Here is a 27,272-nt window from a genome sequence, read left to right on the forward strand (position 1 = left end):
GACAATTGGCAACCAGCTTGCATTTATGGCTGTTTGCAGTATCCCGAAGTCATATAACTGTAATTTTCAGCATTTTTTGCCAACTTCCAGCATTTACATCCCATTTCCAGCGAAAAATTCCCATTGAAGAAAATGGGTTTGTTTAAAGACTGCAGTTTCACTTATCAACCATGGTCATGCTTCATAACTGTGGCATTCGCTTAATAACAAGGTATTTGCTTAAGGTTGCAAAATCAGGCATGATCACATGGTGACCCGGTTAATGAGTGCCACAACTTACAACAATAATTCCAGGCTCAATAATGCTTGTGAGTCAAGGATTGCCGGTACACTGACACACACACACTGACACACACACACACACACACACACACATCTATTAAGTAATTATACAGAATCAGTTACTTCAAAACCTGAAGCGGCAGGTGGCCTAGAGGTGAAAACTCTCGCCTCCCACTTGAAAGGTTGAGAATTCAATCCTAGGCAGCAACAGATGTTTTTCTATCAGAGCGCAAAGAAAAAAATATCTGCTGTGAACTCAGCAATAGGCATCAGGAAAGGCATCCAGACAGTAAATGCTCAGTTCCCTTCAGTTACCCTGATTCCCACCCCGAAGCAAGGGATTACAGAGTCATAAAAATAAAAAGTTATTTCAAAATCTGATCATATTGAAGTAGTTTTATAACATATAATCCAGCTTGCTCTTATTTTGGTGCTTGATTTTGATACTTTTCTACCTGGTGGAATGTTGGAAAAGCATTATGTAGTCTGTTCAAACCATCCATCAGTATGATTGCTCACCATAACCTGACCAGAGCAGAAGAAACCAGTGAAAGAAAGACTTTTCAAAATAGGGTGGACCAAGTCAGGGACTACAGAAAAAATATTCCTGAAAAATATTTCCTGCTGCATCCCTGTAGGGGAGGCATTGGGGCAAGAGCTTTGCATGCTGGCAGTTGCTCCATTGTAAAGCCCTTTGACTCATAATGGAGCTGGTATTCCAGAAGCCCTATTAGGTATGTGTAAGGACTCACCTCAGCCGAGGTGGCGCAGCAGTTAGAGTGCAGTACTGCAGGCCACTTTAGCTGACTGTGTTCAGCAGGTCAGCGGTTCAAATCTCACCGGCTCAAGGTTGACTCAGCCTTCCATCCTTCCGAGGTAGGTAAAATGAGGACCCAGATTGTTGGGGGCAATGTAAATATATATATACATTGCTTACTGGTGTACACCGCTTAGAGAGTGCTTGCACTTAAAGCGGTTTATAAGTCTCATAAATAAATAAATAAATAAATAAATAAATAAATAAATAAATAAATAAACCACCCAAGAAAGCAGAACTCTTGAAACAGGCATTGTCTCAAAAGGAAACTTTTATTAGGGGTTAGTGACAGTAGGGAAGTCAAGGAGAGATCTGGGGAAAATCCTGCTTAAACTGTATAATTAAGCTAGCAATCTTCCTCCTCCCACCTGAATCATAATGTCCATTTGAAATCCAGCCAATCCACAGGTGGCACGATATGTGGGTAACTGGCATAATTGGCCCGCATCTCAAGGTCTTCTCCAGTTTCATTTCTCTGTAACTGCCTCCCTGATAAGGGAGATACATTCCTTTCTCAAGTGGATAGAGGCGGGAAAAGAAAAGCAGAAAGCGAACGTTATCCCAAGCGAAAGCAATAGAATAGAAAGCAATAGAAATCAAAAGCAGTAGAATGGCCGGCCCCAAAACAAGAGCACAAGAGTGTATGTGCAAGGAAGACAATAAGGATTTGGGGACCTGACATACGCTTTTCCATCCCAATGGATATGTTGGGAATATATTACAAGTAATCCTCACTTAACAACAGTTCATTTAGTGGCTGTTCAAAGTTACGACGGCGCTGAAAAATGTGGCTTGTGACCGGCCCTTTTGCTTGCAACCATCGCAGAGTCCCTGTGATTGAGATTCAAATGCTGGACAACTGTCACACATTTGCAACAGTTGCAGCATCCCATGGTCACGTGATCGTCATTTGCAACCTTCCCAGCCATTTCCTTCCCATCAACAAAGTCAATGGGAAAGCCAGCGGAGAAGGCCATAAATCACATTCTATGATGTCTCGCTTAATGACTATGGAAATTCATAGAACAACTGCCGTAAAAAAAGAGTTGGAAAATCTGGTGTGGTCACGTGATGCCTCACTTAATAGCCACCTCACTTAATGAGTTTTCTGGCCCCTATTGTGGTTGTAAATCAAGGACTACCTGTATATAAACAGGCTTGGGACTTTGTAGGGCTGTCAGTAAGATAATTCTCCAACATTAGTGATCCCTTCCTTGCTTTGAAGGTCTTGGTTGTGACAAAACACGGCATGGAGTTACTCTGCGGGAATGGAACGATCCCTTGGATCCTGACTTGGAGGCTCAGCTGATATTCCAGCATCTGCTTGCAATCCAAGAAGTAATGAGGTGACTTGACTGACCGTGCCTTTACCCAATGCTGAAATAGCCTTGTAAAACTGGGGTACTTTGGCTTTTAATTCTTTATGGCCTGGATGTGCTGCATTCATTAGCATTTAGGGAATTGAGGTTAAGGCTTCATGCAGCTGAAGGTGGAACTGTTTTGCAGTCAAGATTTGTAAAGGAAAAGAAAGCAGTTCAAGGAGGTGGGGTTGAAATATTGTGAAGAGATGCTATGTATGACTACATTGATGACTAGGCAAATAACGTTGCCTGTTTTTCGGAGAGAGCAGTCTAAAGGCTTCAGTAAAACCAACTGATAGAAACATTTAAAGACGATAAAAACTAAACGCTTAAAGCAGTATTTTTCAAACTTGGCAACTTTAAGAGGGGTGAACTTTAACTCCCAGAATTCCCTAGCCAGCCAGCCTCTTAAAGTTGCCAAGTTTGAAATACATTACTTTTTCCAGTTTGACAGCGTACTCTCTGGAAACTGAAAAACCATTGAGGTTTTGAGGGGATTATTGTGTAATGTCTCTTTTCTTGCTATTCACAAGTGCATCCATTGGTGAAGTTTGCTGAACAATTTATTAACTTTCACCTTGTTTTATTTTTACCATCCAAAGGGAAAAGTATATGGAATTGTCAGTGCTGGAAAAAAGTGAAAAACGCCAGACAAAAGGTATACATTTTTAATTAATTTAATTTAGTTTAGTTTAATTTAATTAGATTGATGCCCAGAGTCCATTGGAGTTGGGAGATAATACATTTAAATAAGAAGAAGATAGGTGGATAAAAAATGCCAAATCCAGTCCAAATATCCGGCTGATTGTGCAACAAACCATAATAATAATAATAATAATAATAATAATAATAATAATAATAATAATAATAACAACAACAACAACAACAACAACAACTCAATGGAGGAAATACCATAAAGGCAATCAACACCTGGGCAATCCCAGTTATTAGGTACACAGCTGGAATAGTGGACTGGACTCAAGCAGAACTAAAAGCAATGGATAGGCAGACCAGAAAAATAATGACAGTGAATCATGCCCTTCATCCACGCAGTGACATTGATAGACTTTATCTACCAAGGCAAATAGGTGGGCGTGGAATACTACAAGTACATCAGATGGTTGAAGAAGAAAAAATGGCTTTGGAAGAATATCTGAAGAACAATGATGAAGATGCACTGAAATTAATATATCAGGAAGGCTTACTAACTACTGGAGAGACCAAACTGGCCTACAAGAAAGACCAAATGAAGAACAGAATAGAGGCATGGGAAGACAAAGCACTACATGGCCATTACATGAAAAAAATAGCTGGGAAAGCAGATAATAATAAAACCTGGCAATGGCTAAGAGCAGGAAAATTGAAGAAAGAGACCGAGGGACTAATTCTGGCTGCACAAGACCAAGCCTTAAGGACAAATGCATACAAAGTCAATATTGAGAAGACAGCAACAGACAGTAAGTGCCGCCTATGCAAAGAAGCTGAAGAAACAGTGGACCACTTGGTAAGCTGTTGCAAGAAAATTGCACAGACTGATTACAAGCAGCGGCATGACAAAGTAGCAACAATGGTGCATTGGAAGATCTGCAAAAAATATCATTTGCCTGTAAGCACAAACTGTTGGGATCATAAAATAGAGAAAGTCATAGAAAATGATAAAATTAAACTGCTCTGGGACTTCAGAATTCAAACAGACAAGCACCTGCAACATAACACCCCAGACTTAACAATTGTCGATAAGAAAGACAAAAAAAGTCTGGATAGTGGATGTGGCAGTGCCTGGAGATAGCAGAATAGAAGAGAAAGAACTGGAGAAGATAACAAAATACAAAGACCTACAAATAGAAATAGATAGACTGTGGCAAAAGCAAGCAAGGGTAGTACCAATAGTCATAGGCTCCTTGGGTGCAATTCCAAAACAACTGGAGCACCACTTGAACACCATTGGCATTGACAAATTCGCTATTAGTCAATTGCAAAAGGCGGCCTTATTAGGAACTGCTTCCATCCTGCGACGATATCTATAATACCATCAAACATCCACATCTGCCTCTCCCAGGTCCTGGGTAAGGACTCGATAGGTAGACAAAATGCCAAATCCAGTCTGAACATCTGGCTACTGTGCGATGATCGATAATATTATTATTATTATTATTAATAATAATAATAATAATGGAGAGCGAAGTTGAGGTTGCATTTGTTCATAGTGCTGTGTCCACACAATACCTTTAACCAGAGGTGAACAGAGAAGGACAAGGGGGACATGATAGCAGTGTTCCAATATCTCAGGTGCTGCCACAAAGAAGAGGGAGTCAAGCTATTCTCCAAAGCACCTGAAGGCAGGACAATAAGCAACGGATGGAAACTAATCAAGGAGAGAAGCAACCTAGAACTAAGGAGAAACTTCCTGACAGTTAGAACAATTAACCAGTGGAACAACCTGCTTCCAGAAGTGGTGAATGCTCCAACACTGGAAGTTTTTAAGAAAAGACTGGACTACCATTTCTCGGAAATGGTATAGGGTTTCCTGCCTGAGCAGGGGGTTGGACTCGATGACCTCCAAGGTCTCTTCCAACTTTTTTTTTATTATTATTTGGATCATCGCACAATCAGCCAGATGTTCAGACTGGATTTGGCATTTTGTCTACCTATCGAGTCCTTACCCAGGACCTGGGATAGGAAGATGCTTGCTTTTCTGTTTTTATATTTTTAATGCTTTTTATAATTAATAATGATCAGGAACGGTTGCTGGAATTGGGTATGTCTAGTTTAACGAAGAGAAAGACGAGGGGGAACATGATAGCAGTGTTCCAATATCTCAGGGGCTGCCACAAAGAAGAGGGAGTCAAGCTATTCTCCAAAGCACCTGAAGGCAGGACAAGAAGCAACGGGTGGAAACTCATCAAGGAGAGAAGCAACCTAGAACTAAGGAGAAACTTCCTGACAGTTAGAACAATTAACCAGTGGAACAACCTGCCTCCAGAAGCGGTGAATGCGCCAACACTGGAAGTTTTTAAGAAGAAACTGGACAGCCATTTGTCTGAAATGGCAGGGTTTCCTGCCTGACTAGATGACCTCCAAAGTCCCTTCCAACATTGTATTATTATTATTATTATTATTATTATTATTATTATTACTTCTGACTCCCCTACTCCATTGCTTCCTTCGGCCTCACCTGCAAGGCAGCTCCTGAAGATTAAGAAAACGTAGTCCTTGGTAGGAAAAAGGTTGTTCTACAGATCAAAGCTGTCCTTTTTTAGGAATATCAAATGATTAGCGGGTTTGGATATCTCTTTGTAACTCACCTGCCCTCTCTTCTTTTCCATCTCTCTTGCTACAGATCCTGAAAATGCTGACAGTCCCATCAGGCTTTTCCAGATACTACATAATTTAGAAGAAATATATCAAAAGGAGGTTTCCCGGTCAACTGACATGGCCCAGCAGAATCAGAATCCCTTGGTGGAACTGCAGACGTGACTCCCACAAAAAAAAAAAAAAAATCATTTGGGGGGCAAGTTCCATCTTTGCCCTGTTCAAGCAGAATGGTTGCTACATCCCCAGAATGACAACTACACACTCTGGACTCAATTTGGTCTGCTGAGATGGAATGGGAGAGACCATCCCTGTGCTCAGAAGGTCCTACCCTCTCTTTTGGGATCTCTCCTGTAATTCAGTTTGTTTGGCCTCTAGTTTCTGTGGATCATTGAGACTGGCTCTTTTATCCCTGTTCATCCACCAGAATTGGACAATTCCTTTTTTTTTAAAAAAAGACTGGGTTTCTCCATCTCATGATGCTTTTGATAATGCAGTTACTCTGTTGGGGGTGGGGGTGGGGTGATAGGGTAAAGTTTCTGTGCCTTTCATTCTTCCATCTTTTTTCCTTCTGACTTTTCCTTATGTAGCTCTAAAAACACAGAATGTTGCATTAGTGGTCTGAATCTTGTGAAGTAACATTTCCCATTTTACACAGAACTTTTTTGTTAGTAGTGGACTTCTTTAAGAAGCAACATTTTCCAGATTCTGAGCTCTGATGCGTAGAAGAGCTGCACTGAATTAGAACAGGGTGCGGTGGATATCTGAACTTTGGGGAACACCATAAAACTGCAGCAAACTGCTCAAATGTTATATTAAAACCACAGCTGTAGCATCTGACCCAGGCAAAAGAGAGAGAACAATGTCTCTGTCTAATTCTTTTTTGGCAGCTACGGATTATCCAGTAAGACAAATGAAGATGTTGGTCTTAATATAGGTAAGAGGAAAGAAGAATTGCTTCACAATTTTTTTAACTTTGATCCTTTGTCCCTTCAAGCCCCCAAAACATTGAATGTACAATAAAGCTTTTTTTAAAAAAAAATGGGCTCCATCAATGTCTGACATTTTTTAACCAGTCCCTTTGAAGAACATCAGATTGGCATGTAAATTGCAGAGGAAATTTTGAGATTAAAAACATGGTGATAAAAACCTGTACGCTTTGTCTCCATAGCTCAGAGAGACAAGAACAGAAGCAAAGAATGACCCGAGAACTCATCTATTATTTTCTTTTTTTAACAGATATTTATATTACGTTTCAAACTCAAACATTAAAATACAAGCTAAAATAAAGGGGAAAGAGGAGAATAACAGAACATGTTAAAAATGGCAAAAAAATGTACATCAAACAAATTATATTATAAAGGTGACTTCCAACTTAGTGCAGAGCTACAATACGACAGCCTCTCTAATTAAGTGAATAATCAATAGTTCTATATTTCATTATTCGTCCATACAAAATCTATGTCTATAGGCAAATCCACCAAACATAACGCTTGAAGACCAACTATAATAAATTTACCAAGTATTGGATGTCCATAGGAGGGGTGGGATTGCAAATGACAAAATCTATGTGATTGCATCACACAAACATGGCAACTGATTTACATCATACTCTGGGACACAAATGATAAAGGCAGCATTGTGATGATGTCACCTTGTGCATGTGGTCATTTTACCATTGCAGTGTGTTGTGAAGGTCACTGGTTACTGCATATGTAAATGCTCAGGAGTCACCAACCCTTGGGGCTGATTTTTTTGAATTCTGAAAATAAATTTTCGGCATTTTTGCAAGATGTCTGCTGAGCTATTCACAAAAATAGCTGCCATGTGAGGGGAAACTAGGTACCCAGTGATAAATACAATCTGTCACTTCAACATCCTTCCCACAGCATGCCTTTCCTTACTTTACAGTATTCCTTTTGAAGAGAATACTTTGCCTGGAGAAATTTTCTTAGTAAGATTGCAGATAATAATAATAGTAATAGTAGTAGTAGTAGTAGTAGTAGTAGTAGTAGTAGTAGTAGACGACGACAAATTTACCATCAGTCCATCCTGCAACGATATCTATAATACCATCAAACATTCACATCTGCCCATACCAGGTCCGTGGTAAGGACTCAATAGGTAGACAAAAATGGCAAATCCTGTCTGAACATCTGGCTGACTGTGCGATGATTAATAATAATAATAATAATAATAATAATAATAATAATAATAATAATAATAATAGAGTTGGAAGGGACCTTGGAAGTCTTCTAAACCAAATCCCTGCTCAGGCAGGAAACTCTATACCATTTCAAACAAATGGTTGTCCAGTCTCTTCTTAAAAACGTCCAGTGTTGGAGCATTCACAACTTCTGGAGGCAGGTTGTTCCCCTGATTAATTGTTCTAACTGTCAGGAAATTTCTCCTTGGTTTTATATTGCTTCTCTCTTTGATTAGTTTCCATACATTGCTGGAAACTGTAGTTGGCCATTGCTTCCTTCCTAGGCTGAGAAGTTAAGACTGGCCCAAGGGCAACCAGCGGGCTTCGTGCCCAAGGTAGCATTCGAACTCACGGTCTCCCGATTTTATCCCGGTGCCTTAACCACTACAGTACTGTGCACCAAAGCGACTCTCAAATACCCACTAGGGGGTGCTAAAGCGCAGCCTAGAAATCGAATTGCTGCTGGAGACGTGATGAAGCGTTTCGTCCTCCTTGCCGCTGGGTGACGCACGGTCGTCCTAATGGCAGAAAGAATCTGAACCCGGAAAGAGTAGTATAATTTTGACACCGGAAATATATTTCTCACGCAAGCGGCCGCTTTGCTGAAGAAGCGTCTGCGAGAAGCAAGTGGGGAGGATGAACGCCCCTCCGGCCTTCGAGTCCTTTTTACTCTTCGAAGGGGAGAAAAAGTCAGTGGGAGAGGGAAAAGGGACGGAGGGGAGGCAGCCAAAATCGACCCTCCTGGTTAAGGCGAGCGGGAGAAGGACTGTGCTGGTCCCTGTGTCTCCAACCCCTGCATGGGAGGGTTTGGGGGTGGGGAAAAGCAGATGGAGCAGGAGGGCTATTCGTGACGCCTTGAACTCCTGAAAGAAAGGTTTTCTTCGTTTATTTAAAGAACTTGGAGGCGGCTCGCATCAACCGTCTAGCCCAGGGGTAGGCAACCTTGGCTCTTTTATGACTCGCTGGCTCAGGAATTCTGGGAGTTGAAGTTCACGAGTCATAAAAGAGCCAAGGTTGCCTACCCCTGGGCTAGCCCTAAAGGGCGAGTTTTTGCCAGAAGAAGCCCTCAGCTTTACTTTTTTGACATATCTAAGTTAAATCCATCAAGATCTTGAAAAATCAACGCCTGTGAAATATGCTCATGCTAGATGAAAAAGCACCTTTGGGATGCTCATGCTAGATTTTTGAAAAAGATCTCAGTTGAAATTATCTCTTGTTGACTTCATGAGTGCATCTTCAAACAATACAGATATTTTGCCATTGAATACTTCCTGAATGTTTATTTCCTTTTTAAATTTCAGATTAACTGGCAACCCTAAAATATCTTGTGTCCAAATCCCAATTGGGTCCAACCCCATTTATTTTTTTGTGAACAGATAAGCTTAGCTTAGCTTACCTGCTCATAAAAAAATAAATGGGGTTGGACCCAATTAGGATTTGGACACAAGATATTTTAGGATTGCTGGTTAATCTGCATATGCTGCCACCTGACTAAACATACTGGGCTTTGAAAACACATATGCAAATCCTAAGAGCTCACCAACCTGTTCATGGGCATACTGCCTCTTGGAGATTTACACATGTAATTATTAATCCATATTTATTTCATTCCTTTTTTTTCATCCATTATCTAAATGAGCTCTAGTTTCCGCCTCCACACATATTAAGCAATTGAGTTGGAAGATCATTTAATACAATTTATTAGAGTACTTTGACAAAGGTGTGGGGGGTGGGCTTTGTGAAATAAGAGAAAGCAAGAGGAACCTGAGGCAAATCCTAGGAATACGTTTTATAATTAGTACAGCAGAAAGAAATACAAAATAAAAGTTGTTTGGATGGAAGAAATCATCCTATCCAATTGCATCAGAAAGATGGGACAGTTTGCTAAATATCTCATAATATTAAGCCATGATGATTTGAATGAGCATTGTTTTAAAAGTAGAAAAAATAAAAGCATGGGGAAAGATATCACAGTCTCTTTGAGTCTGTTGTAAAAGGATACAGTTGCAGTCAGTTCAAATAGTACATAAAGTGAATATCTCTTTGTTATCTCTGCCTGAGAAAGTTTTTATCTTGCAGTTAAAAAGTTACAGAAATTTGGTTTTCAAGACAGAAAACTTCTGCATTTCATTCTACCTTATAAGGTTATGATCAAATATAAAAAGCAAAAGAAAATACAGTACAACAAAACAAAACTTATAGTTGTACGGCCCTCAGCTTCTTGATGTTGTGATATTTTTCTCATTTCTTCCTTTTGTTCTATATTTGGCAGGAATATTCGAATTTTGTAAAGGTTTCTGTTGTATGTGTTTTGATTTATAATTTGTGCATTATAGCTTGATGTGTGTTGATTGATTTTCACCAGTTTTTAGGACTTGCTGGATTTTGTTTCTCCCCAGGTAAACATGTGGATTGACTTTCTCTAAGGCAATTTCCTATGCACTAAAGATCATAGCTTTTAGTTAATTAGAATACTTTCTAGTAGGAAATTGGGGTAGAAATATTATAAACAAACTTACAGCTTTACATCCAAGTACGGTCTCTGTTATTTTCTCTGTTATCTTTATTTTAAAAAGAGCCATTACAATATACTGATCCATGGAGGTTTTCTGGGAGCCAATTCCTCTTTCTTAGTCCAGTCTATCACACAAGCATGGTTGCAGAGAAAATTGGAAGAAGGGATGCATGGACCCTGCCCTAAAAAATGGCAGTGATTGAAAAAATTGAAAAATAAATATGTATCTAATGATTAAAAGATTTTTGACAGCTGTAAATGCTGCTTCCACTCTGAAATGGCCTTGTAAAACATCTTAAACTTTGTGTCAAGGTAGCTTTATGTATTTATAGTAAAGAGAGGGTTAGAATTAGGTTTTCCATTGAAAAGGACCATGTTTGTGACTTGTCTATGCAGGTTTTCAAAAGGTCCTATCTGAATCCTTGAAAGTTGTGATGTGTTAGTATGAACTATTTCATGGATTAGTTAGGCTGGATTAACATAATCTAGGTTTACATAAAACAGTTGTAAGATTGTTGCACGATTATAAGAGAAGACTGCACAAGCTGGTGTTAATATGATCCACCCCTCTTTTTTTTTTCTCCTGGTCTTTCTCATTGAAGGATTACAATAAATAAGGACACAAAAGTGCCAAATGCTTGCCTGTTTACAATCAACAAAGAAGATCACACTCTTGGGAATATAATTAAGTCGTGAGTAGCAATGATTCTTTTTTTTTTTTTTTTAAATCACACCTTTATTATGAACTCACTTGAGCCTGTGACCGTGAATTCACTATCAGGCATGCAATATAATAAACATTTTATTGTAAAAATAGAAGTATGTCCATCATTGTCCTCGATGTTATTAGATTTTATTCTTTAGATGAATAGGCTGAATCCACCAGGTAAACAACTAGAGATCTCATACGTTTTTTCTTACAAGGCCTCTGGGTTTACACACCCTGGCCTGTCTTCTCTCTTTGGCAGACTGGTAGTTACTGTGACCACTATCTATCTTCTGTGGACGTCTTTACCGGGAGTCTTCCCTCTAAACCACAGCAAGTGGGAGAGATAGTATGATGTGCTTTATTGCAGGGAGGGGTCCCCAACCTGTGGGTCGCAGCCCACTACCGGGCCATGGCCTCTTGGCCATCGGGTCGCATGAAGGCCAGTTCATGTGCACTCATCCCCCACACTTGTGCTAGCGCCACCCTAAGCATCCCACCGGTGCTAGCACTGCCCCACTCTGAGTGTCCCACTAGCACTAGCGCTGCTCTGAGCATCCTGCCAGAGCTAGCGATTCTTGTTCTTACAAAATGAGTTGATTTAAGAATGCAGTTAAATTGGTCAACTGCCAAGAAAACGCAGAAATAATAATGAAGTTTTCAGTATCCCTACCAAATCTACTTGTAAAACCCCAGAACCCATACAGACCATGTGGAGAGGTGGTGTAATTTAAATCTACAACACAGTGAAGGACATATCTATTTAAACTTCCCCTTACCTTAATTTCCTTTTCTGAATTCTCTGTTCTACAATATGCTAAAACGTTCAGTGTTTAATCATCATTCTGAATATAACCTTATTTGTTGGTTTTGTTTCTCCTTTCTAATGGATTTTTTCCCCTTGAAATTTTGAAGAACCTTGTAAATTATTGGGGTCTTTCAGTACTGGTAGGTTCTTTTCCTAATGAATGGATGGAGCTATTTTGGCTACAAGAGAGCCAGTGCTCAGTACAAACATACACACAGAGTTTATAATATGTAGAAAAGAGAATTGCCATTAGTCATAGTTACCAAAACAGAAACTTTTTTTTCTAGTTGTTAAAAATGAGCAACAAGAAACATATTCTCTTTACATTCTTAATTGTATAGTTCCAACCAGCTGTCTTGGAAATGAACCACTAGATTGATTGGCCCTTAGTCATCCAGCATCAGAGTTATAATTTTAACAATAAAATGTTGTTTGTTTTTCCCCAGGCAGTTGTTGAAAGATCCTCAAGTGTTATTTGCAGGATACAAAGTCCCCCATCCCCTTGAACATAAAATAATCATTCGTGTTCAGACAACCCCTGATTACAGCCCCCAAGAAGCTTTTACCAATGCAATCACAGATCTCATCAGTGAGCTTTCTCTTCTTGAGGAGAGATTCCGGGTAAGTCAGCAGATCCTAACAATCGTATGATTTTTGGGGCAAAGGGCTGCTTGCCAAAGGCAGAATGATAAAACCTAAAGCTGTGTCTGTGAATGAGGTGAGATATTTCAGCTCTGTTAAATACTTAGTTTCATTGGGTGCTTTAATTGTGTGGCTTCCCTTATAGCAAGATGGATTTTGATGCTGAAAATTGAAACTTTAATCAGGGGTTCTCAACCTTGGCAACTTTAAGACTTGTGGACTTCAAAGCTGGCTGAGGAATTCTGGGAGTTGAAGTCCACAAGTCTTAAAGTTGCCAAGGTTGAGAACCCCTGCTTTAGATTGAGGCAGGTTAAGCCTCCTAGGGAGGCAGAATCTGGGAATTATCACCCATAAGATATTTAAGTATGTAGTTGTTAAGAGAGTAAGAAAGCAAGAAAATTGCCTGTTAATACTTTTCGATCTGAGTAGGCTCTAAGATCCATTATTTATTCCCACCTCTAATATGTGAGTTCTGGGCAATAAAGTCGCATAGTTGTCAAACATCATCAAAAATCAGCGTGTGGATCTTCTCTGGCAGGGAAAATATCCTTTGTGATATTTCCATCAAATTGCATTCCTAGTAGCAATGGGGCTTCCCATTGAATAATTAGGCACAGAGAAAGAAAGATGGCATTTTAAGCAGCTTTGTTGACTTTTCAGTGGCTTGGTTTTCTGCCAAGAATGAGAAAAATCACAAGTATAAGAAAATGTTGTAGCTTCTTTGATAATTTCACCAATGTGCCATGAATGATGGTGGATATTTGAGTTATTTGTAAAAAAATAAAAATAAAGGTGGGATATAAATAAATAAATGCATTTGGTCTGGTTAGGTTTAGCTCATGGGTTGTGATGTTCAGATAGACTTGGGATAATGGCTGCTCCTTTATTACTTTTATAATCACACCTGAAATGAAATTGTCAAGATTTTTATTTATTTATTTTTACTTTCCAGTTACCATGTGTTTGTTTTTCTCTTAGGTTGCCATCAAAGACAAACAAGAAGGAATTGAGTAGTAGTTACGTTTATCAAATATATTTGTAAATAAAATCCATTTTTTCAGTGTAGTAGTCTATAAGAAATGTATTTATGATCACTTTGCTACTTCATAACCTCTAAGAAATTTCAATATAGGTCTTTTATATGAAAGTTCAAGTTGGCTTATGTGATAGTTAATAAAGTATACTTTTAATTGTTGCTCTCTTTTGAAGTGATTCATACCTTCAGCAAAAACATGATAAAATAGTTGTTGAAATTCCCTCCTCTAACTTAAAACTGACATTAATATACAGCGTGCTTTTCATTTCAGTTAGAAATACCTCTTGATTTTCTTTTGGATGCATAGTTGTTTTTACTCTGCTTTCTCAAAATGTGCCTTGGTATAATTCTTCCTTGCCTTTCTGCTAAGATACTACTTTTTAAAAATTATGCGGGCAAACTGTATATCTATGTACAATATCCTACTGAAGTTTTAACTAAAGAAGTGGGTAGTTTTCAGTTTCAGTACTGGCAGAGAATAACTCTCTTGAATTAAATCCTATATTGTTTTAAGTGGTTGAAAAAAGGCAAGTATTCTAATTGCCTCCATCATGTACTCTAGTTTGCTGAACATCTTTTAAAATGTAGCATTCTATACTACATGCAGTACCAGAGATTCGCTCTTTATGCAGCTCTGAACTGAATGAGGCTTAGGATTTTTCCCCTTCTATTGCTGGCTCAAGTTTATGTATATTTAATTCTTGCACTTACCACTTTCCTTTCTGTTGAAGGAAGGCAAAACTTACAAGACAATGGTGATTGCTGAGGGGAAATGTATCTACTCAGAACCCTTCCTCGCAAGAAAAGTCACCCAGTCATCCAAATTAAACAGCTACATTGAAAATAAGGTGCCCTTCTCCAGTTTAGATAGTAGTACTGATTATGTTCTGCAAATGAGGGCAGGATGACAAAATATTCCATCACTTTTTTTAAAAAAATGGTGGTGGTTTAGCCTCCTTTCTTGGTAGCCATTTCAATTTGACTCAATATGCTTTCCCAAGCACATATTTTCTGAGCCTCAGGGTATCCCCAGAGGCAATTGTATATATCAGGAAGAATAGGGAATGCATTGCAGAACAGCTATTATTCCCTAAGAGTAGGCCAAGTAGGCAGAGTTAATTACGCCAAGAGTCAGATTATGAAGAATTAATTATGAACTTAAAATTTTACTTATGTCCTCACCTTATGAAATAATAATTTTACTCAAGGTTCTCATCTTTATCCCTTTTTGCAGTTTGAACTAAGCGGAATCTTTCTTTATGGTACTTGCCAGAATGAAATTATCCTTGTACATACCAGTCGATGCTACTTTACAATTAAATCATGAGTATTTCTTTTCACTGAGTTCAATAGTCTTGCCTGCACAGTGCAAACTTGGATAGGTAGCTTTCCCCAGCATCCTTCAAGATAGGGGCTTAAGTAAATATATTTAACATATTTTTTTAAAAAAGTGCTTCAATTATGTTGTATCAAGTTTTATTAAATACTGTCCTATAAAACAAATACACTTAAGACACCAATAAAGCAAAGTCACAGTTAAGAGATGTCGGCATTGGCAACATCATATAGTTCCAGCCAATACCTTTGGTTGATTTTCTTGCATTGAGATATATCTATATATATCTATATATATGAATTTCATCCCATCGATGCCCGTCCCTATCCCTATCCCACCCTGATTATTCTCAGAACAGTCACAAATACTGCACTACTGAAATGTGGTTGAAAAAATGGGGTTGCTCCTGGGTTGCCAACATGGCTAGACTTTCTTCCATATTGCGGCAATGTTGACATCTGTCAGTGCGACTAGATATGTGAAAGTGGGATCTGTGACCACGTTATTCACCAAGACATCTGTCAGCAACTCGCCATTTGCCTTCAATTCCGGCCATTTTAGAATCTATGTGGGAAAAAAGAGAGTGAATTTATCCAGAAACTCACGAGATTCACAAAGTTATTTTATTGCACTAGAAAAAGTTCAGGAGATCAGCTATGCAATTTTTAAGCATATTCTCTATCTGTAAACTGCTTACAGAGGACTGTAGTGTTACTCCAGTTTAAATAAGCCTTTAAAAAAAATCTTGCCCACTTGGATGGTTCTCAAAAATTTCTTTCTCCTTTTGTTTTTGGGGAGTTTCTCTGAGCTGGAATATGCCATTTGATGGATTAATGCAATTTTAGCTACAGAAAGATTCACACAAAAGCAAGCCAAGTCAATTAATATGCAGGAAATATTGGTGTATTCCTCTCCCCCAAGTCCTCTGTACAAAAGTCTGAAGGAAAATTAATGTAAAGCTAAATAATAAAATATAACACCAGATCATAATACTTAAAAGGCCAATGAAGGAAGCAAGAGAATACAAAGCTCAGTAATGCTACAGATCTGGTAGAATAAGGATTTCTGTTTTCATATAAGTTCCCTGGGGCAGAGAATGTCCTAAACTGAAGAGATAAGATGCTTTCCTCCATGTTTGCCAATTGTATTTCTGATGGAGTAAGAAACAGAATCTCCTTTCCCGGCTAGAATGGATTAAGCAAGCCTTAAGGCAGTGGTTCTCAACCTGTGGGTCGGGACCCCATTTGGGGTCGAATGACCATTTCACGCTGTCCGCCAAACCACGCTGTCCGCCATTTTTTTCCCTTTTCCCTAGCTGTCCTACTCCCTCTTATTGGTGGCCACACCCACTTGGGGGTCACAACATGGGGAATTGTATTATGGGGTCACGGCATTAGAAAGGTTGAGAACCACTGCCTTAAGGGATCTGAAGTGTTAACTATTGTAAGAATATTTATATTTGGCAAATCAGTTACAGTATATGACTCTTGTTCTGCTACTTAGTTCCGAATCTCAGCCTTCTGATTTGTAATTCTGAAGGTTATATTTTTGGACCTTTTATCCTTGCCTTTTACACATTTTCTTTAAAATTGCAATGGATATTTCTCACTGCAGCCAAGAAATTAAAAGATGCTTGCTCCTGGGGAGGAAAGCTATGGCAAATCTAGACAGCATACTAAAAAGCAGAGACATCACCCTGCCAACAAAAGTGCGTATAGTCCAGGCCATGGTTTTCCCAGTTGCAATGTATGGCTGTGAAAGTTGGACCATAAGAAAGGCTGAGCGCCAAAAATTGAGGCCTTTGAACTATGGTGCTGGAGAAGACTCCTGCGAGTCCCTTGGACTGCAAGGCGTTCAAACCGGTCAGTCCTAGAAGAGATCAACCCCGACTGCTCTTTAGAAGGCCAGATCCTGAAGTTGAAACTCAAATACTTTGGCCACCTAATGAGAAGGAAGGACTCACTGGAGAAGGGCCTAATGCTGGGAAAGATTGAGGGCAATAGAAGAAGGGGACGACAGAGAATGAGATGGCTGGATGGAGTCACTGAAGAAGTAGGTGTGAACTTAAATGGACTCCAGAAGATGGTAGAGGACAGGAAGACCTGGAAGACGTTGTCCATGGGGTCATGATGGGTCGGACATGACTTCGCAATTAACAACAACAAAGAGTTTTCTCTATATTAATCCTGGCAATTTTATATGTATGGACACAAAGGTTTGTCAATCTCCGCACGTTGGCTGGGGAATTCAGGGAGTTGAAGTCCACACATCTTAAAACTAATAAGGTTGACAAACACTGTTCTTGATTTAACCTGAAACATATCCCTGTGCTGAGATCTTCTCATACCCATCCCTCTGTCAGGTGCAAAAAATCAGGACCATATATTAAGTTCCAGTTAAGATATATTGCACATGCCTATGTACAAGAATCTACTCAATTGATGGTCAGTGCTAAATTGGTGCTAGTTATGAGTCAACAGAATTCAAGGAGGGGGTTGGATTTGGAATGTTTATAGACATAATGATTCTAGGCTGAGACCTCTCTTGACTCCACCTCAGGTTCTGCCTTTTCTTCTCCTATACCCTCTAATTCATCGGACAAAGCTGTACAGGGAATGAGTTTAATTTTCTTTCGGGGGGAAAGTACTGTATTGTACTGTACTATAGATAAATGTTGCTGCTTTGGGGTGGCAGGATCAGCAGCTGATGAAGCCTGAATGTTAGGACTGGTGGCTAAGGAGATAAAGCCTACTACTGAGACAGGGAGATCATGATTAGTACAAGTTTAAATAATGCAATATTATTTTAGTGCACATTGTAAATCGATGCCAGGTTGTGTTTGATGTGACCTAGACTCTACATCCTTCAGTACCTGGGAAGGCCCTATTCGCTCGGTTGGACAATCTTCCTTGGTGGCACAAAGAGCTGACAAATGGTTGCTGAGGTCATACATCCAGATGCTTCCTTTCTCATCACCACAGAACACATATTCTTCTGCTGCAAAAGTGAAACAAGTATCACCAAATTGTTCAAATGCTTCTAGGCCAGGCTTGAATTCCTTATCTGAAACTCATATTGGTGGGAGTTCCTTCTCAGTTCACTTACCAGCATCTACCCCACCTACCAACTATATCCTTCCTCCACTTCTCCCCCAATGCTTGTCTGATGTCCTGGCAAGTTGGGGATTAAAACCAGGGAACTAACAAAATCTACTTCCCAAAGGTAAGCCTATATTAATCTGGAACTGCAGCATTTCATAAAATACAACACACTGATTACCATCTGTTACTACTTAACAGCATTCCCAAATTGCCAGCCCGACTGTTCAAGCTTATCTGAAGGGACAACAGAAGCAATAGCAGTTATAATAGACTAAAATGGTGGCAGAGGACATGTTTGTGCCAGAGACTTGAATGGAACTGTATCCATGGCTATTCAGACGTGATACCAGCACTTACTTGGGCATGTGCTGAGGGTGAGGTAAGGAAGATCTGTTGAAGACCATTCCAGTTCAGCCAGAATGACAGCCTGCACTGTCCTCCGCCCACCTTTGCCTTGTTTGAAAGAGCGACTCCAGCTCCAGAGGTTTATAGATGCTCTCTTTGAACTCTTGGTAACTGAAGTGGAAAAAGAAAAACTAGTACCCTTGCTAAACAATGGGTCTGTTGCTAGATCAGCATTACTTCCTATTGTTTAAGGCAATTACCATTAAGGCAATTATCACGGCAGGCTCAGTGAAATGTGTGGTATCAATGGCGTCACAACATTTATTTTCTGGCAATTATGATGTGAACTTAGAATAAAGCCCCTAATAATACAGCTGTACCCATAAGCTCATAACTTACAACACATCCTGTAAAATGCCTCTGACATCAATTAATTTAATTCAGTGGATTTGGTCCAATGTGCATATAGCAGTGTTTTCCAACTTTGGGAATTTCCAGGAGTGTGGACGACATCAACTCCCAGAATTCCATGACTACTGATGACAATTCTAGGAGTTGAAGTCTACACTCCTAGAAGTTCCCAAGGTTGGGGAACACTGGTGTATAGCATAAAATAATAGGTTCCTGTTAGATATAATTTATTATTCTAAATTAAAACATACCAAGATAGAAGGGTTCTAATGGATAGTAAGGACTTTAGAATTTTCTATGTTTGGACTAAGCATGAAACGCCCTGGAAAAAAACCCATGCATGCCTTGTTTAGACAAAGCCTTCTTATTCTCTCTATAAAAACAGACCTAAAACTGTAACATTTCCCTTCTCTATTGTTTTTCTTTGTAAATATAGATGTGGGAGTCAGCATTCTGACTTTACACTCAAGGTCAACAGCTCAGATAGAATACTAATCTCTTAGTTTTTCCATTTCATCCTCTTCCAACCTGTTTTCTAAATGTGCATGTTAAGCCAAAAGATATTTTGAAAATATGTGTTACTGTTTTGCCTGGGACCAGCTCTTTGTATAAATTAATCATGAAAAAAAAAGAAAGGATGCTCTAATAAATTTCCCTTATTTACTTAGACATATCATAATACTTATTTCTTACCCACAATGTCTTCATTCAGAAAGGCTAGGCCATCCACCCGGTGAGAAGACGTGTCATTCCCTTCATCATCTGGAAACTGAAATTCAACTTCAAAAGCTCTAAAATGTTAGAGAATGAAATAAAGAACCAATTTATTGAGCAATTATTGTAATTTTAATCTATAGTAATCAAATACTCTAATATTAAAGATATTGGTTTTAATCCTTTATAACAGGTGGACATCTTCAAAATAGTCTGTAGTTGTTTGCACTGTAAATCTTGACAGAACTGGGACCACAGTTCAGTGGTTGAACACTCGATCAATCCATGAATCTCTAACTAGATGAACCATTAATTTAAATGAAGAAAAAGACTTGAAGAACCACTGATAGAAAAACAGTAGAAAACTGGAAACATTCATATGACATTAGCATTTCTGAACAATCGTTTTTGCATGTAAGGAGAATTTAGAAATCATTAAATTTGGCATAACTATCTACAAGTCAGAATTATATTGTAATTGGTTTTCCATTCAGACCCCAAGCCACAGACGGGTTGCAGAAGTAACAAAATAATGAAGTGTTTAGAGTTCTCTGAAAAAAAATGTTACTAATTTTTTCCAACTCCAATTTTAAAATCCAATTTCAGTTTTAAGTTCCCTTTTTTATTTTTGCCTTTAAAAAAAATATTTTGCTCAGCTAAAACATCCTGTAAAGGGCAATTTGATATCAAAGAGATCCTTTATCAAAAAAAAAATGCCAATTGTTTACATAGAATGGGCAAAAAGGAGGTATACTTTTCTTTTGATGAATTACCTAAATTACAACCCCTAAACACTGGAATGCTCCATAGCGAACAATGGGTCCACTTTATGGCTGCCACGTTTGCTTAACAACTGTCACAGAAAAGGTCATGAGATCAGGTTTGGTCATGTGATAACAAGCTTTATGACTGTCAATTTATTACTACAATTGTCAGGTTTGATTACAGTTGTAATTCATGGACTATTTGTAATTTATCTTTCCAATACGAGGCATGAGCTGATTACATGCGATAAAATTGGTATCAACTTTTAGCAGCCCACAGAATAAATTTTTCCCAGGAAGACACCATCTACTCACCTGTTTTTCTGTGGCTTATCATCAAGTCTAATATCCCAGGCAAAGCAGCCTTGTTCGCAACCAGCCACCAAGAACCGATCTGGGCAAGAGGGCACTAGGGCAATACGTAAAGGTGTGGAAATGGTCTCCAGTACCATCAGCTGCCTGACAAATGAAATACATTTCAGTTCTTCTATTAATACAAACATCCCTTTGCAGATGTGAAAGTTGGAATCCTGTATCATTTACCTTTCTTTGAAATTATAATCACAGTCTGGAATCCCAATATCCCATGCACATATTTTTTTGTCATAGGACGCAGCTGTTGGGAAATAGAGAAGAGACAAGAAGAAGAGATGTAATGAAATAAAAATATAGGCTTCCAAATAACAAATTAGAAAAACTTGTCTTCGTAACAAATTAGGCAAATAAGACCCATCTCCTTCAAACTCAGAACACCAAAATATTGCAGCTAGTTCCAAAGATAACATGAGATTTAGCTTGTTATCTTTGTACTCACAAACAAGACCAAACAAGGCAGCCTGCTCTTTCCTTGACTCAGAACAGATGGAATTGGAGAGGATAAAAGGGTCTTACTGAAAAGGTGCGTTTCACAGGTTGGACTAAAGCAAGCAGTAGCAATGGGTTTCTTGTGAGCCTTGATTTCTCCATAACAATAATCAGCAGTCACATGAATTAGCTTTACGATTCCTCTTCTCCCGGCAGCCGCCAAAACATTGTGTTTTTTCTTTCTCCCATCACTTGTTACCATTGTCAGAGTTGTCCATGTGACAGTGTAAAACTCCTGGTGAAAAAGGCAAGGTATCGGGTGAACAAAAAGCCATGCATGACTAGAAGTTTGGGTGGACTTGGATAAACACAATCAAGGGCACCAAACAATTCTTTTAATTATAGTTTGTGAAAAATTGCCTTTACAATGATTAAAGAAAATAAAAAGAAAAAATAGAACTGCTGGAAAAATAAAAATAAAAAAGAAAGCAAATTAAGAATGTATTAAAGGAAAAGAAATATATAAATAAATGATTTCTCCCTTCATAACACATATAAACTATTTTAGTACATTATATTCTCTTAAAATACTGTGCAATAATTTCTTTTTCCCACATTTATCTCTTTATAACCATTTCAGTCCTGGTATAATGTTGATCTTTAATCCCCTTAAATAATGTCCTAGAACTTGATTTCTTTTTCTTTTTACTTTGTCCCATCCCACAAAATTCTTCAAAGCTTTAACTAGCCTCTTTTGCAAATCCAATATAGGAAAATTATCCAGACTTGTATATCCAGGTATCTCTTGGTTTGTTATATGTATATTCCTTTTAATTATAAAGATATCAGGTGTATGTGCACTGCAGCATCTTTTTCCATTTCATTCTTGTAGAAATCCACTTTCAACTTGGCCTCAGTCTTGTCATGGAGAACTTGCTTCTTCAACAATGTCTTTCTAACATGATCTAAAGGCAGACACTTGAGTCCATTGTTCAAAAATATCCTTTAATATGTCCAATGTTAAAATATTTTAATTAGTTCTATAACTGTATCTTTATTCCATTTATAACTTTCCAAAAGTAAAGTTCTAACCACCCTTTTGCTATTTATTAAAAAAAAATTTTTAAAAAAATCCTTAAACGCCTTTCACTAAGGATTGAAGGAAACTTATCTAATGTTTTCAGACGTGTCTATGCAAAAAAAGGTTCCTAACAGTTAAAGCAGTTAACATGAAATTTCTGAAAATGATTAGAAAATGAAATACGTGAATTTAGTAACCTTTCAAAGCCATCAACCATTATTTGAGCAAGATTTTATTTATTAATTTATGAGACTTATATACCGCTTTAAGTGCAAGCACTCTCTAAGCGGTGTATACCAGTAAGCAATGTATATATATATATTTACATATATATGGTTATTCCCTCATCACCCAGAGCTCTAAACTCTCCAAAGACTGCTATTTTGCAGTCTTTTCCCAGGGAGCAACTATCTGGAGCGCTTGTGGCCGATTACAAGTCCTCTCCTTATCCAGAGAGGAATTATGAAGAGCCAGTCTACTTGCCAATTCTTTATTCTGCCATTGTCCACCTTTAGTGGAGCTATCTTCAGTTTGCTACTTTTCCCCCTGTAAGTCCAAACATTCTAACTTATATACAAACCTGTTAAAAACTGCACTGAATTTGTAAGGGGAAGGCATCACAGTTTACTTGCACTCGCTTTTTAAAGTTGCTCCTGGATCATCTTTCAGCCCTGAGCTTCTCCAGGAGGGAATATCAAAACAAGTGAAAACATCATAGTGCAAATATGTGACATATATTTGTGCCAAAAGTTGGGACAAAAGTCGTATGTTTATGATGACATACGTGCATTGTTTTTTGGTAATCATTCATTCATTCATTCATTCACTCATTCACTCATTTGCAAATATTATGCTGCTACTGATAGTTACTCCAAGTCCTACTAAATCTGCCATTTGAATGTGGCACTAGATGCAGAAACTAAGCAGAGGTGTAAAAAAAATTTTTCTCTTTCAGTTCATGCGTCTTTTCTTGTTTTAACTGCTATCTTTTGTATAAATCTGTCACTGTTCAAAATCATATTTTGTGGGATTGGCAGATATTTAAATATAATAAAATAAAATAAATTTTAAAAATGAGATTTATGAGATTTGATAGGCTTCAACCATGTTAGCCATCAGGAAATCTTGAAGGACTGTTCTTGCTGGCACTGGGTGTAAAATAAGTTTGTACTACAAAGTATAGTACATGCTAATGTGCCTGATTCTATGTCTTGCTGATTTCTGATTGTTTTGTTATTAGGAATATTTAAATTGTTTATTGCTACAGGACATCTGAAATTACAGGTTGAGTTGGATAGCCTTAAAAATCTTTTTAAAGAGATAAAAAGGCCACTTTTATTTTCACTGTATTGATTTTAGTGCATGTTCATTTCATACCGAGCATATCTAACAACAACAAAAACCTATTAGGCTTCATTCTCGTAGAAGAAATGAGCTCTTTCCTGTCAACCATCCTTGTGATCTGAGAGTAAGGCTTGAGAAGAAAATCCACCACTAAACTTCCAGTTCTACCTCAAGAGCTACACTTTTCTACCACAAGAAACCAGAATTGTTGAACACATCATTGAGATGCTTGGTTTCAATTCTAAAATTATGGTTAATATGAGCCACAATGTGCTGCAATGTTAATTATTCATTCACCTAAAACTAAACATCTAAAAAGGTAAGCACATTATGAGATGGCAGTGTATATTACATTTTAATAAAATTAATGTAAGATTTAATGATAAACAAGAAAATACGTATTTTCTCATGATTTTAAGGAGTTTAGAAGAGTGAGCATTAATAACCCTGAAAGCAAATTAAATTTTCTGATTATAATTTAGCACAATCCTGCCACTCTTATGATGACTTCCCCTGACAAATTTCAATTTAACGGAAAGATTTATAGTTATAGTTATAAGTATTTTGAAGAACAGACTTCAACACAGCACCAGTGTTGCCCCATGGGGTGCAATAGGAGACATCACAGCACTAATGTCAATGTCCCACTAAATAAAACCAGAAAGTCAAGAGCAATTGCATTTCCTTTACCTCCCCTGTCACTTTGTACTTTTTCAAAACAATGCCTGTTTCACAGTCAACCAAACAAACAGAATCTCCGCCACAGGTAGCTGCTGTCCTAGAGGAGCTCACCACAGGGTCTGAAAGATAAAAGCACAATGACTGTAATCCTGCAGACATCATAAGACTCCTGTTTTCATTTGACTAGACATTCAATTGCTATAGAAGTGGAACACGTATTTAAATACTGTACTTACAACGTACCGTACTTACAATACTGTATCTATTATCTATATAATACTTTTTGTAAGTGTGAATCAAGGATTACTACACTCAAGTTAGTAGACCACAGTTTCTTCTTCATATAGATAGACTTTGCTTAATGACTGCCCTGTTTAGTGACTGTGTGAAGGTATGACAGCACTAAAAAAAAGTAACTTTATAACCATTCTTCACATTTACAACCCACACAGCATCTCCATGGTCACATGATTCAAGTGCTTTGTAACAAGTATGTATTTATGACTGTCATGGTGTGCCATGTTCAAATAGTTGCCCTTTACATACTTCACAAGCTTTTGACAAGCACAGTCAATAGAGACGCTCACAGTGAAATCACAAGTCACAGTCAGATGATAACTCATTTAATGACTGTTGTTTAGCAATGGAGTTGCCAATCCCAATTGTGGTCATTAAGTGAGACTACCTGTACTGCAAGAATAAATTTCCCCAGGTATATAACAGTAGGATAAGGTCTTTTGCAAAAAGACTTTAAGTCCTCATTCTCTCCTGTCTCTGCATTTTAAATTAGGAATGGGCACACTATGATCACCACATGTTAAAATTGGAACTTCTTTACTACTGGTATACCTTGAATTATTTGTAATATAAATAAGCAACTTGCTGGAGAAAGCAAACACATAAAAAATATGGAACAACGTGCATAAAAATTCAGAAACACAAGAAGAATGTGAATTCCTGGAGAACACTGTCATCAGATGTATTGACTGGCATTTTTCTTCTAGGACAGCACAGGCCACTTGAGTATGCTCACCTTTTCTCGTCCCACAATCTAGTGGTGGTTCAAAAACACAGGCCCATAACTGAGTCTTGAAGTCATCCCTGTTATTGGCCTTACTGTGACACTGTAGAAAATGGACCGGATCCAGGGTGATTGTCTCCTGTGAGAAGGCAGAAAGCTTTGAACCCAAAATGTCCCATTGTACAAGGAACAGAACAAAGGTTTTTGGATGGAGTTAAAATCTACAGTCAGGCTTTAAAATCAAGCTCTTTAAAGTGTCCCTTTGCCAAATCATTATATAAGTATTCAACTGACTCTCAGAGTTTATATACTGTATATATCTTTGACAGCGGAAGGAAATGTATTACCTCACATTCCAAGTCCTTCACCGGGGTGCTGCAAGCATCCTCCTCTTCCTCTTTGTGCTCTTTTTTCTGCTGAGTGACTTTTTTGTGGCTTTGTCCTTTTGGAAGCCGCCCTCCATTCCGATGGGCTCCATCAGAATCCGGAGGGGTCTGGGATTCCTTGGCCTGTGGGCGTGAGGCTCTTGTGGCCTCAGTACTGCGCTCATCCTGCAAGCGGCTAAGCTTCTTGGGGCTGGGTGATGCTTCTTCCTTGGAGCTGCTTTGGGAATGGGATCTCTTGCTCTTTGCCCTTCCTTTGGAACGAGCCCCTTTCCTTTTGCTGGGAGTTACTTGGCCCTATTAAAAACAAAGATCAGCAACGTTCAACATAATGTTGTCCAAGTAATCTCAATTGTGCAAGGTTATGCAACAGAAATTTGCCTGGATTTCTGCTTAGATCTACAATGTCCCCAATAAGATGAACATTATTCTCACGTCTGAGAGAGCACCATCCACTGATAACTTTCCTACAGAAATTAATGGAAAATACTCCATTCATAATCCACTAGCCTGTTGCAGTATGAGGCTAGCCTCAAAAAGTATCCAGGAGTTTCAGATGATATAGAATGAGGCTGCACAGGCAATCTTAGGCACTGGAGAACAGTGCCTGGTTCTGCACAAGCTGGACTGGGTGCCAGGTTTACTTCAGGGTCCAGTTCAAGGTTATGACCTTTAAAGCCCTATGAGGCATGGGCCAGGTTGTCTTTAGAACCATCTTTGTTCCATTATATCTACCTGTCCCATCCAGTGAGGCAGGGAGGGTATGTTGTAGACTTGTCAGTTAAAAAAATCCAACTGGGGGATCCAGGAAGAGAGCCTTCTCTGCCATTATCCCCGGTCTGTAGAACATCCTCCCCCTGGAGGTGAGGGGGCTCCATTCTCCTTGCCTTCCAGAAAGGAGTAAAAACATGGCTCTGCGGCTTTATTTAGGGCTTGCATAGGAGCCCACAATTGTGAGGTTGGCTAGTACTCAAAAAATCCTTCCCCCTGCCTTTTAATTAACTTTCACAGATTCTTAAGTCATTCTTGCCTTTTTAAATTTTAAATTTTATTTATTGTCTTTATGATTTGATATTTTATCTGTACTTGCCCAGAGTCTCTCTGTGAGGGAGATGGGTGGTTTTAAAATTTGATAAATAAATAATAAAATTCTATGGATCCAAACTGAGTCGGTCACCAGGACCAGAGGTTTTGTCCTCTGAGCTTTTGGACTCATGCTGGAGCCCCCATCCTGGGGGAGCCTCTCTCTAGCCATTCCATTTTGGTATAAGATTCCATTTTGGTGATTGCAAAACTATTTCTCTTACAAAGCACTGAACAAAGAGTGCTACGCCTTTTTCCCAGAATGAATCCTCTATGCTAAAGTATATACAAAGTCCTTTCCTGGCATAAGACATACAGATTAGCTTCACTTACTGCATTAAGCCATGTTTTCTAACAGAGTGGTTCAGCATAATGTGTGAAGCAATACTTCCCAACAGTTTTCTCTGTGTTTGATAGGGATTGCTTTCTGAATGATGGAAATATTATTAAAAGAGGGCATTAAAAGAGGGGATATTTTATTGTACTGGTTGCATTGGGCAAAAATGGTTTAAATGGTTC

The 27,272-nt window shown here is 38.5% G+C and overlaps 3 protein-coding genes across 11 annotated transcripts in view; 2 read left to right on the forward strand and 1 right to left on the reverse strand.

The window, feature by feature from the left end:
• RASA4B (RAS p21 protein activator 4B) overlaps window positions 1-6,804 on the forward strand; it is a 73,052-nt gene extending 66,248 nt beyond the window's left edge. For all 7 annotated transcript variants that reach the window (XM_039333978.1, XM_039333985.1, XM_039333983.1 and 4 more), the window contains 3 exons: window positions 2,325-2,445; window positions 3,063-3,118; window positions 5,801-6,804. In XM_039333978.1, coding sequence (XP_039189912.1) covers window positions 2,325-2,445; window positions 3,063-3,118; window positions 5,801-5,937 — 314 coding nt within the window. In that variant the 3' untranslated portion in view covers window positions 5,938-6,804. The remainder of the gene's footprint in view (window positions 1-2,324; window positions 2,446-3,062; window positions 3,119-5,800) is intronic.
• Window positions 6,805-8,531: 1,727 nt separating this feature from the next.
• On the forward strand, window positions 8,532-13,844 carry POLR2J (RNA polymerase II subunit J). The gene is made up of 4 exons (XM_039333959.1): window positions 8,532-8,667; window positions 11,096-11,185; window positions 12,454-12,628; window positions 13,628-13,844. Exons 1-4 carry the CDS (start codon window positions 8,615-8,617, stop codon window positions 13,661-13,663), a joined length of 354 nt encoding a protein of 117 aa, XP_039189893.1. The 5' UTR covers window positions 8,532-8,614; the 3' UTR covers window positions 13,664-13,844.
• A 1,300-nt stretch (window positions 13,845-15,144) lies between these two features.
• Window positions 15,145-27,272, reverse strand: part of LRWD1 (leucine rich repeats and WD repeat domain containing 1) — a 41,117-nt gene continuing 28,989 nt past the window's right edge. For all 3 annotated transcript variants that reach the window (XM_039333955.1, XM_039333957.1, XM_039333956.1), the window contains 10 exons: window positions 25,635-25,967; window positions 25,300-25,426; window positions 24,276-24,385; window positions 21,248-21,455; window positions 20,900-20,972; window positions 20,672-20,815; window positions 19,572-19,669; window positions 18,480-18,638; window positions 17,894-18,018; window positions 15,145-15,585 (listed from right to left, as the gene is read on the reverse strand). In XM_039333955.1, the coding sequence (XP_039189889.1) occupies window positions 15,445-15,585; window positions 17,894-18,018; window positions 18,480-18,638; window positions 19,572-19,669; window positions 20,672-20,815; window positions 20,900-20,972; window positions 21,248-21,455; window positions 24,276-24,385; window positions 25,300-25,426; window positions 25,635-25,967 (1,518 nt within the window). In that variant the 3' untranslated portion in view covers window positions 15,145-15,444. The remainder of the gene's footprint in view (window positions 15,586-17,893; window positions 18,019-18,479; window positions 18,639-19,571; window positions 19,670-20,671; window positions 20,816-20,899; window positions 20,973-21,247; window positions 21,456-24,275; window positions 24,386-25,299; window positions 25,427-25,634; window positions 25,968-27,272) is intronic.

The sequence above is a fragment of the Crotalus tigris genome, unplaced genomic scaffold, assembly GCF_016545835.1.
Source record: "Crotalus tigris isolate CLP2741 ecotype Arizona unplaced genomic scaffold, ASM1654583v1 scf7180000024514.4999324561:1519799, whole genome shotgun sequence".
NCBI lineage: Eukaryota > Metazoa > Chordata > Lepidosauria > Squamata > Viperidae > Crotalus > Crotalus tigris.

Bases quoted from the DNA above. Each gene is read 5' to 3' on its own strand.
- POLR2J (XM_039333959.1), top strand. From the start codon at position 8,615: ATGAACGCCCCTCCGGCCTTCGAGTCCTTTTTACTCTTCGAAGGGGAG. The intron at 11,186-12,453 runs GTGAGTAGCAAT...GTTTTTCCCCAG, and splicing joins CTTGGGAATATAATTAAGTC to GCAGTTGTTGAAAGATCCTC. The intron at 12,629-13,627 runs GTAAGTCAGCAG...TTTTTCTCTTAG, and splicing joins TTCTTGAGGAGAGATTCCGG to GTTGCCATCAAAGACAAACA.